The 16,822-nt window shown below is 28.9% G+C and overlaps 1 protein-coding gene across 3 annotated transcripts in view; it reads right to left on the bottom strand.

The window, feature by feature from the left end:
* Positions 1-16,822, bottom strand: part of LOC107439581 (VPS35 endosomal protein-sorting factor-like) — a 53,890-nt gene that overhangs the window by 26,806 nt on the left and 10,262 nt on the right. For all 3 annotated transcript variants that reach the window (XM_071180441.1, XM_043052609.2, XM_043052611.2), the window contains exons 7-14: positions 14,892-14,976; positions 13,735-13,812; positions 13,510-13,654; positions 10,618-10,711; positions 8,060-8,137; positions 6,305-6,474; positions 5,275-5,386; positions 2,629-2,745 (exon numbers count right to left, since the gene is read on the bottom strand). In XM_071180441.1, the coding sequence (XP_071036542.1) occupies positions 2,629-2,745; positions 5,275-5,386; positions 6,305-6,474; positions 8,060-8,137; positions 10,618-10,711; positions 13,510-13,654; positions 13,735-13,812; positions 14,892-14,976 (879 nt within the window). The remainder of the gene's footprint in view (positions 1-2,628; positions 2,746-5,274; positions 5,387-6,304; positions 6,475-8,059; positions 8,138-10,617; positions 10,712-13,509; positions 13,655-13,734; positions 13,813-14,891; positions 14,977-16,822) is intronic.

Here is a 16,822-nt window from a genome sequence, read left to right as displayed (position 1 = left end):
GTTGTATACCTATTTCTACCACAACCGGTCATTTGACCGGGAGAACAATTTATTGCTTTATAAGGCTATCGGATCAGAAAATACAATGTAATGCGCGTTCACATATTGCATTCGATTAGTTGCACATTTCTGCAAAGACTGTTACGTAGTTAGTTCAATCAGAACAACTGTGAGTTCAAATTTCAAGAAAGTACCTAAAATTTTAGATTGGTGTTTTTGTGTAAGAAAAGGTGACAAAAACTAAATGTTATAGTAAGTAGTTTGTAATTTATTTTGATAGATTTACTTCATTTCTAACTAACTGTTAGCTTTCTCACATCCATTTTCGGGCCCATCCTTGGTAACTAACAAATCAAACGCACTTCAGTAATACAGTAAGAACGCACTTTAAAACAAAACTCNTAAGAATTATAGAAATAATAATAATTAGAAGAAATATATTTGCATAAAATATACAATAGAAACACCCTGTATATGTAAAAAATGCATTGAGTAATGAATTAAAAATTCTTATTCTTTGTGTTTGTAATACGTAAAAATTGGCAATATACAATTTTGTTTAATTATAATACAGTTTTTATAGTTTATTTCTTTCCAAAATCCACATTTCATACATTCAGTCAAGAAACATTAAGTCCGGTCCTTTGACCGGCTAGGGTAGAAATAGATATACATTAAGTGTTGGTATGTTTAGTGTTAATACAATTTTTGATTTCATATAAATACTGCTAATATGTGTACTTATATTAGTTGCATTTAACACCTTGGGAATATAATTTTACAATGGCGCATTTGTAAAATTCTTCTCATTGTAACCTTCAAAAATAAATGAATATATTTAATTTCTGCATAAAAAAATGATAGGCTGATTTTGTATACCGCTATCATGGCTTAAGAAGTGTCAATTACGGTTTCTGCATAATGAAGAAAAACTTAAATGTAATTAAAATTAAATTTAATAAGTACCAGAAAGTTTAAATGTTTTTCATATCAAATCTTTAAAAAAAAAATATAATAACTATTTTCTAATGAATTATTTACGGAATTTTCAAATGAATAAATCCTATTATTTAAAACTAGATTTGAGTACCCATACTTAAGAGTATTTAATTAGAAAAATAAGTATGCTTTTAATACTTGCAAATTTAATATGTGGTTTGCAATAGTCTATTTGTTAAGTATGCAATTCGTTGATTTAGTAGAATTAATAAAGTTTATGATATTTTAACCAGTGTTTTCATTACAGCGCGAGAATCTCGTATATTTTTTCTTTTCTCGCATAAAAAAATGATTACCGCGAGAAATTCGCGCATTCTATAAATCAATTTCAAACTTCACGAATTTCTCGCATTTTGGAAAAAGCTTCGAATTACGCCATTTAGAATAAAATCCGTTTCACTTTTCTTCCTGGATCTTTCATTATTTTCAACATCTGCCCCATTATCTAGTTTCCCTACTTACCAGTATTGTTCAGAACCTTTTCGAACAACAAAACACAACCACAGAACCCCTTTCGGAACACATTTCTCTGCAACCACGTGTTTATCGTAGGTAAGGTTTCTTCATGTAAGACGCTCAAATTTTTTATGCACTTATGTAAGATGGACAAATACCTTGTAAAGGCAAAATCTTCTATGATGATGCACCAAAAATATTCAATGCTTTAAAAAATAGAAGACATTAAAAAGGTATGTATTATAATTAAAGAAATGATTTTTTTTCCAAGAGTTTTTGTGTTTTTTTAGTTTTTAGAAATCTCACATAATTTTTTCAAATCTCACCCTGTTTTTGAGAAAGGGTGAGAAATTCTCACCCATTTTTTTTCTATGATGAAAACACTGTTTTAACTATCTTTCTGTTAGTTTTTTTTTTTTTTTTCATTTTCACACTTTTAAAGATGATCTTTTAAATATCTTGGAAATGAATACTATTATTTAAACTAAATTGCAATTATAAACTTTTTAAAAAGTTATTTTAGGATTTGATAAATTTCTTTTCAAATTTTTTGGACCGAAAGAAATTATTCCTTTTTTTTGGGGGGGGGGGTTACGATAGGTTCTTACATGTCCTTCCTAGGTATTTATTTATATAAATAAACTTTAAAACAAAGTTTTCAAATTTGTGATACTAAAACAAATTTTTTTAAAAAGAAAAATTTAAATTTTCTAACTTGTTTAAAAAAAATGCTGACAGTGTAATAGAAATGTCACATTTGCTTTTGTATAAAACATTTATTTTTATGTTTTCTAGTGCAGGTCTCTTAATTGATATGAATAGAGAGTTTTACTTCTGAATACTAAATTTTTTTTAATAAAACTGCTATTTCTATTCCTACTTTAATCTTTCCAAACAATATCACTGATATAGGTGGCCTACAGTGGTATCTGAAATTTTATTCATTGATAAAAAATATGTTTTAAGCCTACATAAAGAATTTTGACAAAACAAAAGTCTACAATAATACAAAAAATAATAAAAATAACTATTGAAAAAAAAAAAAACTCTGGAACTCCAAATAGGAGAATGGGGTCTCAGACGAATGCCTCAGCTGCTTTACTCTTGGTCTAGCCTTGATTTAAAATAACAATAAAAATAATAAATAATTATTGAATAAAAATTCTAACTCACAGCCGGATTTTTAAGTTTTGTCACAATCTTCCAAATGTCATTCAACAATTGCAATTTTTCATTTTCCGGAGGATCTGCAGAAATTAAACACAAACCAAGAGTTCTAAACAGTAGGTGCTAAAGAAAAGTAAAAATAAAAGGTTTTAATAAGTAAAAAATTCTGTACAAAAGTTTAAAAAAATCTCTTCATTTCACAGATTTCTTTAAAGGATGTTTTAGGGGGGAAAAAGTCTTCATACAGCTGTCGAAAAGTTAATTTAAAGATTACCTGCAGGTTTTTTAAAGCAGGTTTTAATGGTACAAATTTTTGTAAAGGTTTTATGCACAATTTGTTTTTTTTGTGAAACCTTCACATGGCCTGCAGTTATTTTATAGGTTTTCTGCAGAATTTTGTAAATTCTCTGAAACCTTCATTTTCGTCTAAAAATAAGACTAAGACTTTTTTAAAGTTTTTTTTTACCTTCTCTGATACAATTAAATTAATTGTACCTAATTAAAAGGAAGGGTACTTTAATCACCTAAGCTCTCAGTGCTTTTTTTTAAGATTTGAACAGAATTTTCAAATATATTTTATGCAGAATTTTTATAAATTTATATAGAGTGGTAAATAATAGAGTTAAATTATTCATTAATATTGAAATGTATTTCATTTCTAAAGCAGAAAATATAGTTCTTACAAAAAGTTGGAAAATAATAATATAATTTGCTGCTTTGAGTTGCATCAGTTAAAAAATATTTCAAAAAAAGCAACAATTTTATTTACAATTTATTGATAATAATTAATAGATTTTTTATTTCAATGCAGCTAAATTAGCAGAAAGCTTGAAACTTTTTCTGCTGGAGAGTCTTTTTTTTATTCTTTTTTTTAAAGAGTCTTTTAGATTTTTTGATGACAGAAAAAAAATTCCATTTAATTAGCAAAAAACAAACATTCCTAATTTAATCTTAATATTCCCGAAAATAAATTTGAGAAAAATCTTCACTTTGTCGATAACTTGCAATAACCAAGCAGATTTTTTTACAAAATCATTTAACTGAAACAAAAATCTATAAAAAATCTTTTATTTAATATTTGTATTTCTTAATAAATCACTTTTCTGGTGTTGTAGCTTTATTTTGAAAGAAATGCCAATTCAGAGATAATTGATGCATCCTAACAATCTGCATAGCCAGTTAGCGACCTACCTGTTGGAAATATGATCGATAATTACGTCAATTAAGCCTGAGCCTATGCCAGTTGTTTATCTCTAATTAAGTCATGTAATAAAAGTTCAATGTTGGGCATTCATTGCGAGTGGGAACGTAACCACACTTGCGAGACAATGTTTACGGAAAGACCAGCTACTACTCAACTTCTCACTTACTTGTACAATAATTATATAAGATGTACAGCAGCTTACCATTCAGTCGAATCTCGATGTTTAAAGGCTGAGAATTGACCAGAATAGTGGCTCTCTTTAACTTAGTTTCTAAAGCTTTTGTCATGTAAGATTCTTTGAGAAGTGGAGCCTATGCTTTGACATGCGTCTCGATTATGTGAAGCTTAGTACGTTCTGTTAACTTTTTCATCATAATCATTTGTAATTCATGTTCCACAGTCTTCTAATAAATGCTTATTTTCGCAAGAATTTTCTGCTTTCTCAGTTCAACTACTGCGTCAATTACTCTGAAGTTTTATTGACTGTTGGGAAAAAGTCCGATACCCAACAACACTATCTAACAGCATTTGTGTGTCTTAGCAACTGCCCGTTTCCCACCAATAATCATTGAATAGTTGGTAACTATTTAAATATTCTATTCTTTCATTTAATTATTCTATCATTTTAAGCTGGCATTCAATTAATGATATTTAATAACCGATTATTTAACTACTGATTCTTATTTGAATACTTTGAAAGTGTCAACGTTACGCGTACCTTTAACAGATGACTCAGAATATCTTAAACAATCTTCAAAAATATGCAAAGTCTAGAAGGAAACTTGTTTTTTTTTTAATAATTATTTTATTTTTCGTTACAATCAAAAATATCTTGTCAGTTTTCAAAAGATAAATAAAGTATACAAAAGTTTAAGGTAATTTAAAGTGACTGATATATATCAACGTGATTGATAGAATATATCAAATACATAAAAGTCTACAGAAATTGTTTTGTTTGAGTGCAATATTTTTTTGTTTAAGTGCTTGGTAAGTATTTAATCTATTTTTAAATTAAATACTGAATTGAGTTATTCGTAAAATAAGCCCTGCATTAATTGAGTGTTACTGCATAAATAAAAAAAATTATTTTAAAGAATTCTGCATAAACCTTTAAAACAAAAACTTCAGGAAAACTGTAGTATTTCAGGAAACTGTAGTATTGTACAGATCTCCCTGCAGCTTTTATAAAAGTAGAAACATTTACTGAAACTTTAGCTAAACACAGATAAAATAAACATAATCAAAGCAACAGTTTATATGAAGTTTCTTTTTATCTATATCTGACCAGTAGGTTTTGTAAAGTTTTTCCCTTCTACAAAGGTTTTTTTGGCTCTGCAATGACTACAGAATTTTTATCTGAGAACACATTAGTTTTTTCTAAGCATTTTTTAAAGGTTTTGTACTTGGGAATTCTATTGATTGATACAACAAAAAAGAAATTTACATACTTTTGGAAAGCCAGAATCATCACATTCCTTCATTATTTCAACGAGTTCAGTAGCACGTTTCGCAATGAATTCTGGTTTAAAAGCAGCCATCACTGAATTTAACAACAGAGCACTAAAGAGACATTGAAAATGGTTTTCTCGTAAGAATAGTTTCCGAAACAATAGAAGTTAAACACAAAAGTTTTAAACCATTTTATATTTTCAAGAGTCCAAGTTCTGAAAAGCTGTTTACTCCATAAATATTGATTCAATTCAACAGGTCAAAATACCTGTTTATTCAATTCAACAGGTCATAACGGATGTTTATTCAATTAACACAGTCATAATAGATCTAACTCATCCAATGTATAACAAAGACTAAGTTGTTTATCTTAGAAATTAATTTTTTATTATGTTCCAAAAATAAATTCATAACTTTTTGGTGTAGACAAGTGACATTTAAAAAAATTTTAAAAATTTAAATTAAAAAAAAATATGAAAAGAATTTAAATGCTTTATGATTTTTCAAACTTAAAACTTTTAAATTTATAATAGTGTTAGATATATAAAAAAAAAAGAATTGTTGGTATAACAGAAATAAATTGCTTCCTATCAACATTACCTATTTTATTTTATTATAACCATCGTTGAACAGCCGACCTAATTTTTATGGGTTTACGACTACTAATGTTCAACTCTGAAGCCTTTTAATTTTGAACCCAATCCAGAAGACAAGGGAACTCCTGGATCGAGTATTGTGAGAAATTTGCCTTCCTGGAGGACTTTTTGATGGAGTTAACCCGCATTTGCATTACTTAGAGAGGAAGACCACGAGAACCTCCCAGGGTTAGCCTGGTGGCAAGGGGACTCTAACCCATGATCCGTCTACCACTGAGGATATTTCAGGTCAGCACTGTGGTCGGTGCAAGTCGGTTGCGGAATTCATATTGACTGGGATTCGAATCTGGTTCGCTTCATTGGACGGCGAACACACTATCCCCTGAGCCATCGCGGCTCTAACATTAAAACAAAACAAACAAAAAAACATTACCTATTGCACTGATTTTTAGAATTGTGCAACACTTGACTTAAAACTGTTTCTGATGCTTTGTATGTAACACATTGAAGAATCCAGTCAAGAGCAGGTGGATAGAGAGTAAGATATGCTGGTAAATCCAAGTTTTGTTTCGTCAAAGTGTCTTGGACAAATTTGCTCTGCAACTGAAAGTAAGATATTAGGACTTAATATTTGAAATGCAGACAAACTCTGCTATAGTGGATTGCCTGAAGACCAAACAATAAGTCCACTATAAATGGTAGTAAATTACATCTAATTTCTTAGAAAAATTATTTTCTTAGCGTACAACAATCGTACTGTTGGAAATAGTGATGACGATAGCACATACCATATATTCTGGCGCATAACGCACCCCGCCGTATAACGCGTACCCGTAATTTCTAATACACTTTTTTAAAATTTTAAGATATACTCTTTGTTCAACGTGTACGAAAATTTGGATTGTGCATGTGCAATATCTCATCTTTCAAGATCGTAAATAAAAAGTTTTTTCCCTATCTTTTGCAAAAATAAAGGAACTGAATTTGACATGTATGTGAGGATAGAGTTGAAAGAGTAATAATGTGATTCAGAGAAAAGAGATTGTTGTATTCAGCAGTGCAGGTGTGTGCAAGAATGTTGTTCCCCACATTCCAGAAGTAAGGGGGGGAGGGGTATCTGGAATGCTGTCTATTGTGTATGTCTCAAAAGCATACCACAAATCAGGAGACAAAATGTAATTCCTCCTCTGCCTATCGCACCATTTGATGCCCTGCCTTTGAAAAGGAAACATAGTAAGCTTTAAGAATTCAGCGTAGTTTTTAGTAGTAGACATGGCTCCTATCAAACGAAACAAACACAGTGCTGGATTTAAATGCAAAGTAATTCAATTTGCGAAAGAAAATGGAAATCGAACTGCGGCGAGACATTTTGGTATTGGGGAAAGCTTGGTGCGTGAATGGAAGAAAAAATAATGCATACGCCTAAGGATAAGTGTACATTGCGTACAGGACTAACAAAATGGCCGGTGTCAGAGGACAATATAGAAAACTGGGTTTTGGAAAATCGGCAAAATGGCTTGATTGTAACAAAAAACTGTGCTCGCTTGTTTGCTCTAAAATGGGCAAAGATCAATCCACATGAGAGAGAAAATTTCAAGGCTACTGTGAGTTGGTGTAGCCGATTTACGGCTCGAAAAAATTTAGTTCCACATGAAAAAACCAAAGTATCACAAAAACTACCAAAAGACTTGGATAGCAAATAGTTAAGTTTTCAAAAATATGGATGAGACCCCAGTCATGTTTGACATGATCGGTAATAAACGAACAATTTTTGAGCTGTTTACTATAAATATATAAAATCACATCAGATAAATGGAAGGTGCAAAAGGGACCACTAAAAAAATTTACTCTATTATAAATTCATATTGTCATTCACTAAAAACAATTGCTATGAATTTTATAACTTTTAAGATGCTTTAATCACATCAAATGAACTTTTGTTTTCAAAAGTAACTTGTGAATATTGGTGTAAAAGATTATAAAAATATTTGATATAAATGATAATGAATATCCCGAATGGCAAATGTTACAGTTGTTTATAAGGAATATTATGTAATATAATATATTATGTTAAGAGCACATAGATGAAAAAACAATTGAGAATAACATAAATAAAATTCATAAAACTGTTGTAACTTTAAATTACATAATTTTCTGTTGATTAAAAAAAGTTAAATGGTATTCTTACCTGATGATACATCATCAAAAAATCCCAGAAATTATTTCTCAAATGCTCATGAGCTTCTGGAGCCACACTCATTCCAACCTTTAAGAGAAAACATAATGTAAGCAAAATATATTTTGAAAACATTACAGTAGAAGATCTATATAACATAATTCTATAAACCACATTAGCTTTACAATCTCTAAAACAAACCAAAATTAATAATTTCTATTTTAATTTTTAGATCCAATGCTCTGGAAAGTTTTTTTCTTTCTTTAAATAACAAATATTCAAATGTATAATTCAGTGCATTTAAAGTATTTGTATTTAAAATTATTTTAAAACATTAATAATGATGATTTTCATGCATGCTTTTCATGTACACTGACAGAAAAAAAAATCCCAACACCAAGAAGGAGTTGTGCTAAATTCTCATACTTTTCAATGAGGCAGAAAGCTTTTAGAGGTTTGAGGGACCGATAATTACAAACTGAAAAAAAATAATTTTAATCACCCTATGACAAAAAATGCAGCAATAAATTTATAATAATTATTTCAGATATTACATGCAATAATTGCACAAAATTTCGAAAATCTAGGTTAAATATTTATGAAGAAGATATGGATATTTTTATGGAAAAACTAATTTTTTTGCTTTAACTTTAAAAATATTCAAAAATAAAAGAAAACTTTTGGAGCAATTTAAAATTAATTACAAATTTATTGCGGTAAAATTTGAGAGAAATTTCTTTAAACCGCGCATGCACCGGAAAATTTTAAAAAAAATTTCTCCCTTTTTTTTGTAGTGAATCGTATTTGGCAATTAATAAGAGAAAATCAATTTGAATATCTTTAAAATTTAAAAAGTTTCAAGAAATTTTAGTTTTCATACTTTTCAAAATGATATGGGGTTTTCCACAAATTTCATTTTGTTCTAATAAACAAGATTAATTACAAATGACACCGGCATTGTCGGGGATTATAAAAAATAAAAAGTATCTTTTCTTTCTCAAGTTTTCTTTTCTTATACAACCACATTTCGGTGTATGAACGTTTATTGTCAGGTATTATCATTTGTTATTCAATTTGGTTCTATGATACAAAATAATATTTACAGAAAATCCCTTATCATTTTTAGCTTCTTTTAAAAAGTATAAAAACAACTTAGTAAATTGCTGAAAACTTCTTAAAGTTTTAGGATATTCAAATTGGACTTTTTACTTAGTGGCTAAATAGGATTCACAAAAAAAATTTTCTTTTGATTTTTTCCGAGCATGCATAACATAAAAGAACTACTTTAATTACTTATATATTGTACAATTTTCAATCACATTTTTTCAAATTTAGAATAAAAATTTTTTAATTAATTTTAAATTGCTCTAAAAAGTTTGCTCAATTTTATTGAATGTTTTTAAAGCTATAGGAGAAAAAAAAATGCAAGACAAAAAAATATTTTCTTTTTTTTTTAAATGTCGACATATCCATAAATATTTAATCTAGGCTTACAAAATTTTGTGCAATTATTGTATATAATAACCAAAATAATTGTTACAAATAACACATTTAAAAAAAAATGTTTTGGGCATAGGGTGTTCAAAAACATTATTTTTCGTTTGCAATTTCTTTTTGTCGGTCCCTCAAGGCACTAAAAGCTTTAAACTTCATGGATAAGTATGAAAAATCACATGATCTAAACACTTCTAATTTTATAAAATAATTCTGTAAGCATTTCTTGAGAAATATAAAAAAAAAAATGTGACAGTATAGAAGTTTTTCCATTATTTTGTCCACCCCCTGTATATGCACACATACACATATTGTGATGTTAAACAGATAAGTTTGACATGTGAAATGATTAGTATAGCACAACGTGAAGCCTCACATATCAAGTCTTGCATTATAAATATCTACTATATTTTGTAAGTTTAACAGATCATTAATTATAGCAACAACAAAAAAGCGTTTCTATCAAAACATTTACATGTCAGGCTTTTTTCACACAAAAGAAAGCGTTTTCCTGTCATTTGAGAAGTGATTCCTTACTTTCCCTTTGAATGCTTGGGGGTTTACAGGAAGAAAAGGGAAATTTTTATGTCATCTAACATACACAATTGAGGTATTGTTCCCAATATAACTTTTTAGGCTGACTCACGTGAGATCAAAATCAAATAAATTGGTTCTTTAGTTAAAAAGTTACATAGGTTTTACGTAAACTAAATTATTTATTCATTTGACATTAAAAATGTTTTAAAAATTTTCATAACATTAAATTTCTATTAAACTTTATTATTTGAAGTGTTTAGAAGTTAATGTTAAATGAGTTTAATTAGTTTTGCTTTTTTACCTCATTAAGATTTTCCTCTTCTAATTCTTTGTGTCGATTATTGAGGATATCACTTCATTCAAATTTTAAAATACATTGTTATAAATGAAGCTATACAAAACCTGCTAGATCATAGATTATGATTTTACATGTTGTGTATGCAGAAATATTACTCAGATCAGAATAAAATTCGACAACATTTTGAACACTATATTTAAGAAAAAAGTATGTTTCTATAAGACATGATATATAGAAATACCCGACATAGATAACATCGAGCATAAGCAGCAGCTAATGGGTCTCCAATTCCTCTTATCATCTTTGTTAAGCGCATCAATGCTTTGGAATATTCCCTGCAATTAAACAAGTTTATACTAAAAAACTGCAGACAAAGAAGTTTGTTATATAGTATAAGATAAGGTAATAAAAAGTCTCAAATAATGAATTTTCAATAATTTGTATTCAATAATTTTCAAAATAAAAATAACATACAGTCAGACCTCTGTTTAATAAAGTCACTAAATCACAATAAATAAATAAATAAGATAATAACTGATAATCGTTAAATAGAAGTTTCACTTTTAAAATACTTTTAACAATACTAAACTGTTTTTAAATCTAAAAACACTAGTCGATATAAACAAAAAATTAATATACTTTTATTTTGTAAATTAATATCTATTTATTTTCATAATCCCCAGGAAATAAGAATAAAACCAAACAATATATGGAGATAGAACGTATTTTCAATTTTAAGAAAGTAATTTTATATTAAAACTAATGCATTTTGATGATACTATTGATATTCATCCCAGATAGCACAGATTTTCACAATGGCATCATATTAAAGCCAAAAGCGGTCGCAGCAGATACAATTACAAGAGTTACTGTTTCAAATTGCCCCGAAGAGGTCATAATATGACTTTGATCAGTTGGTAGTCACAACTATACTTTACTGGGACTAAAGTCAATGAGAAACTTTGTTACCACTTTGATCTCTTAAAATTCTCATGAAAACCATATCAAACTTTTTTTTTAAGCCAAAGGGTTTTTTTTTTTTGCAACCTGTCTCATTCTGTTCTCATGTTTACTTTCTAGCGAATTTGTTTCATAGATGTAACATGTGTACTTTTAAGCAACTTGTCTTACTTAAGTTTGACAACCCACTTGAAAATCCTTTCAGCAGTTTTTTTGAGACTAATTTTTCTTAAAATTAATTATGTAAATTAAAATAGAATCACAATGGTTTCAACAAATTACATTCACATGTCTGACCCGTTTAAACAGTTAAGAAGGACTCTCAAATTTAAAAAAAAAAATTTGTTTCCAGAAATATGTTAAAAAAATATTTTTATTCTCTAACTTTCTCAGTGTCAGAAGAAAAGTAATTAAATGGAAATATATAATATTTTGTAAATATGTAATACTTAAATATAAAATACTTCCTGGTAAATGCATGTGATTTGGCTGAGAGTTGACTAACTAAAGGCAGGTGTAGAATGCTTATGTACGTGGGAGGCCTTTTCTACTTAAACTTCTTGTCCCCTACTGGGTTTCCAGATATATATGGCATCCAACAGAGCACAAATAAATGGACTAATACGGCTGTCAATAATATTTTCAGTGACAAAATGCTCCAGGCCTGTTTATTTTTTGCCATGTACGAACCTCAGTGAAAATCACATAGCTCATCAAATACTTTCAAGAGTGACCATTGCTGTTTACAAACTGCAACTGTATTAAATTTGATATTTGCCCACGCTATCAATATAAGTGATTTGATACATTTTATTTAAAATTACCCGGAAACCTGTCAACAAAACCTTGATGTATTAGAGTAAGTAAAGTGACACATGCTTGCCACTCACCAAATAAAAGTCCCAAACTTTCCCAGATTTTGACTCAAAGATGTTAAATTCCCAGACTTTTCTGACTTTACAGGTAGCATAACAACACTGAAATAAGTGATCCAAGTTTTTTAAAAATGGGCCTTAATGGGCAATTTTGAAACTGCTAACTCCAGGAGAGAGTGAAAACTATTCTAAAGTAATCAACTGCAGTCTGTTATCTAATTAACCGTAAAAATTATGGCAAAGTAAATTTTTTCATTTACGGTTTTGAAGCTGTTTACAACTGGTATGGTTAAGAAACCATAAAAAGGTAATTTAACTGGACATAGGAGGTAATTTAGCAGCTTTATGGAGCTGAAACAGAATAAAAAAAAAATACCATTATATGAGAGATAAATAATTTGCTGGTAGTTTCTATTATTACTTTGACTTCGATTTTAAAACAATTCGAATACAACCTAAACAAACCAATAACCCTGAAATAAGTGATCAAAGTCTTAAAAAAAACCTTAATGGGAAATTTTGAAACTGTTTATCCTCCACGAGAGAGTGAATCAATACTGGAACAGTTTTAAGGTCTGGTTTCTTAGGACAAGCGCCTTATCTGGGCGTCAGCGGGACGTCAACGTCACGCTGACGCCAACAAAATACTGGTTTGTTAGCTCAAGGCCTGGTTTCTTAGAACTAGCGCCTTATCTGGGCGTCAGCGGAAAGTTGACGCAGATCTGACGCCAAAAAAATACTTTTTTGTTAGCTCAGCGTGAGCAGTCGGTCCAACGCAGACATTATCTCTTATTGCGCATGCGTTAATAACGTAAACAAATATTTATTTTGAATTTGTATTGATTTTGTTATTGTCGACCAGTGTTTTAGGGAACAAATAATGACTTTGTCCAAGAAAAAACACATTATAGCTGAGCTAAATGAAGAGTGCTATGTTTAATGAAGAAACTATGTTTAATGTCAAAATCAAAATCTTGGCTGATTTCAATGTGCAACAGGATGTTGTCCGCCATTGCTTCTGTGGTTAACGTCACGTTGTAATCCAACTGCAGTTGAGTTGTACGGTAATTGTAGTTCAAGATGAGCGTTCGATTACGTATACTATTAAACTCACAAATGGACCAATCAGAGGTTAGCGCTGATTTCCAGCTGACGGCGTCCTGTTCTAAGAAACCAGGCCTTTAGCCTCGAATCTCATCCAATATTCAAGTCATTCCAACCTATTTTAAAAAGCCTTGTTCACACAGTAAACAGTATTCTACTTGTGAGAAGGAGAGAAAATAAGTTAAATTATTTACCCTTGAGTGAGAAAACTGTATGACTTTAGGATGGCAGTTTCCATGTAGAAACGTGGAATCAGTTCACGTATGGAAGCAATTTTAAAGAACCAATTTCTGCATGTTTCTTTGGCTGATTCAGGCACCTGATCAGGAGTGAATTGCTCTAGAATGTTTTGCAGAAACATATAACATCTTTTATAAATTTGGCATTCAAGGTTATCATTTGAAATACGTATCTTTTACCTGGTAGAGGAACAGAATGCTTGCTTCCAGGCTTTTGATGCTCTGCTTTAGAATGAATTCTCTGGTATACAAGATTTCCTATAACATAACAAAAACAATTTATCACTTTTAAAAAATTCCATCATGTTCTAAAAAAAGTGAAACTATCATTAATGCACATATATGTTGGCATACAAATATATATTTTTACATCAAACACATTCAGAATAAAAATTTCCTGATTTTATTGAATTTCCCTGACTTTTGTAACTGATAGCATAAATTTTATTATTAATATATCCTTATTCTTAAATATAAATTACGCTGTACTTAATAAAGTGCAAGTGATAATATACAATATAAGTAATTAGACATTATAATTAACATTTATACTTGCCATTGGAATTGAGAAGAAAATTTTTTTTTTTAATTATTGCAAGTGCATTACTATTATAATTTTTGAAAAAAATGATTGACTTTTAGGTTTATCAAACCTAATTTTCTTTGACTTTCAGGGCATCTTAGTTAAATACTCTGGCATTTCCCTGATTTCTCCAGATTGATAAAATTCCCAGTTATTGGGCCATACTGTTTTAACTCACTCCAAAATATATATATAAAAAATTATAAAAATTTTACATCAAAATGAAAAGCATTGTAAAATTATGTAATCTCTTAAGACAATTATACATACATAGGTATTAGTAAAATATCTATATGTATCATTGTCTAACAATATTGTATGTATATCATAAGTAATGTGCATACATTATTATCTAAATTAATGGATTGTCTTAAACATTTTATTGATACAAAAAAAATTATTCTAATAAATTTTAAATATGTATCAAATTTATTTTAAGTCAAAAGTAAGAATTATATATGTTGAACTTATCCCATTAACTAAAAACTTTGAAACATTTGCTTAAATAATTGCAAGAATCTCTAAAACTTCGTATAACAAAATTTTCTTTGTGAAAAATACCAAACTTCTCTGTGACAAATTTCATATAAAGGTCACCACTGCAATTCTATTAAAATAAAGTTACATTTTGAAGAAAAACATCGCAGTGTTAGCTGATATAAAACATTAAAAAAATCATAGTAAACAAAAGCATGCAAAAACAATCAAAATATTAATTAATTTAATTTTTTTAAAAAGAGAAGGAATTTCTTACCAAAGTTATCAAGAATGTCTGTAATTAAAACAAATTTGCTTGGGTAGAATTGAATAACAGCTGTATCTACAAGTAGCTTTGCACTCTGAAATGAAAAAAAAGTTAAATATTTTTTGAGAAATACTTAAAAATACACAAAGATAACTTTTGGACACATAAATAAATTTCATGGAAATAGGGGGAAATTGTGATATTGCTATGCATCAGGAAAAGGTATGAAACTAAGGCTTCTTTCAGAATAAAAGGAAACTTACTTCTTAATTACATTTTTTAAAAAGTACTAAATCCTTTTCGTCATTAGTTATAATAGATTCTTGGACAATGTAATTTAAAAATATATAGGGGTAGGGAAGTCACAGAATTTAGGTGTAAGAAATTACTTAAACTAAAATCGAAAAATAATCATTCAAAGAAAAGAAGAGAGACTTTCCTTTAAAGAAAATTGCATGAAATTTAAAAAAGGGTGCAAATATCGGAGGTGTTTTATTTGAACCCAATTTGCTGAGAGATTCAATGTACTGAAAACTAGCAAAAATCCCCAAAAAATAAATTTTGATATTTTATAATTTAAATTTATGAAAGATTTTAAGATCTGTGGACTATGACTGTCCTTTACACGGCTGTGCAAGAGAAAAATAACTGTGAAAAAATATTTAAAATTGAGGTTTTTATACATCTGCATGATAAGCTATTTATTGCATTTTTTTTCCTTCAAAAATAAAGTTTATTTTATCAGTTCTCAAAAATGTAATTTTAGAATTGATAGTATTAGTGATGCAAAAAAAAGAAGAATAGTTCTTAACCGCTTCTCTTACCAATTTCTTTTGAAGGAAAAAAAAGCAACAAATCAACATATATTTTTTTATTTCATTAATAAATACAAGGAACTAAAACAAAACATAATACACATGTTCTAAGTTGAAATTTTAATTTTTTATGAGTAAAAAATGTTTTTTTTTACCATAAGTTTACTATCCCCATTACTTTAACTTTTGCTCGCGAACGCCATTTTTTAATTCTTTGTTCTACATAAATTCATCAACCATCGTATAAACAATTGTACAAAACATGTCTGCAGTCCCGCAAACATCAAAACTCCCAAACAAAAATTGGCAAACTTCCAATGACAGCAGGTTATTATTATTTCTTGTTTTGCTTCCAGCTGAATAAAAATGTGATAAAACAAAGCGTATTGACGAATTCTGCTATGCCCGAGTTTAATCGGGATGATAAATACTTGCACTATATGCATACCCGAATTAACTCGGGATAATCAGGGAAGTGATTAAACCACTTTTCCGGAAATTTATCATGAAGCACTTCATACTTTTTTCAATTGCACGGCAGGGCACAATTTCAGTATCCCAACACAAATGGTTTTGAAGTTATTAAGGAGTCACACTACTAGCCTCTCTTTATTAATATAAATTCATTGTGGCTGATTAGTGATAGTCAAGATTTGTCCGAGGTTAGCAAACAGCAAAGACAGTTTCTCCTGCTTATCAACAATCAGTTTTATAATGTTACAAGCTTAACTCTCCCCAAACAAAGCAAATATTTTTTGTGTTCAATTTTTTTGATATTATTTCCCATCATAACTTTCACTATATTTTTTTAAATAATAAATACAGACAGAGTGTGGATAGGATATTTATTTGAGAACCAAACAAAATATTTCAATTAAGTTTCAAAACAAATTTTATCTTCATTAAAATCCTTTAAATACAAATTTAAAACTTTGCATACTCAAGAATTTTCATATAATTCTATAAATATTCAAATAAAATTTCCCTCCCTTTGACGAGTATTTATAACATATCTTACGATAAACATAGAAAATATATTTGTCAGATATTAATATAAAGCTGTAAGCCTACACTGCTGATTACGACGTCAGAATAGGTAAGATGATTCTATCTGTTCGGTTTTGT

Source organism: Parasteatoda tepidariorum, chromosome 4 (genome assembly GCF_043381705.1).
Source record: "Parasteatoda tepidariorum isolate YZ-2023 chromosome 4, CAS_Ptep_4.0, whole genome shotgun sequence".
Classification (NCBI taxonomy): domain Eukaryota; kingdom Metazoa; phylum Arthropoda; class Arachnida; order Araneae; family Theridiidae; genus Parasteatoda; species Parasteatoda tepidariorum.
Note: the sequence above shows the minus strand (reverse complement) of the source record. Positions and strands in the feature narration are given on the sequence as shown.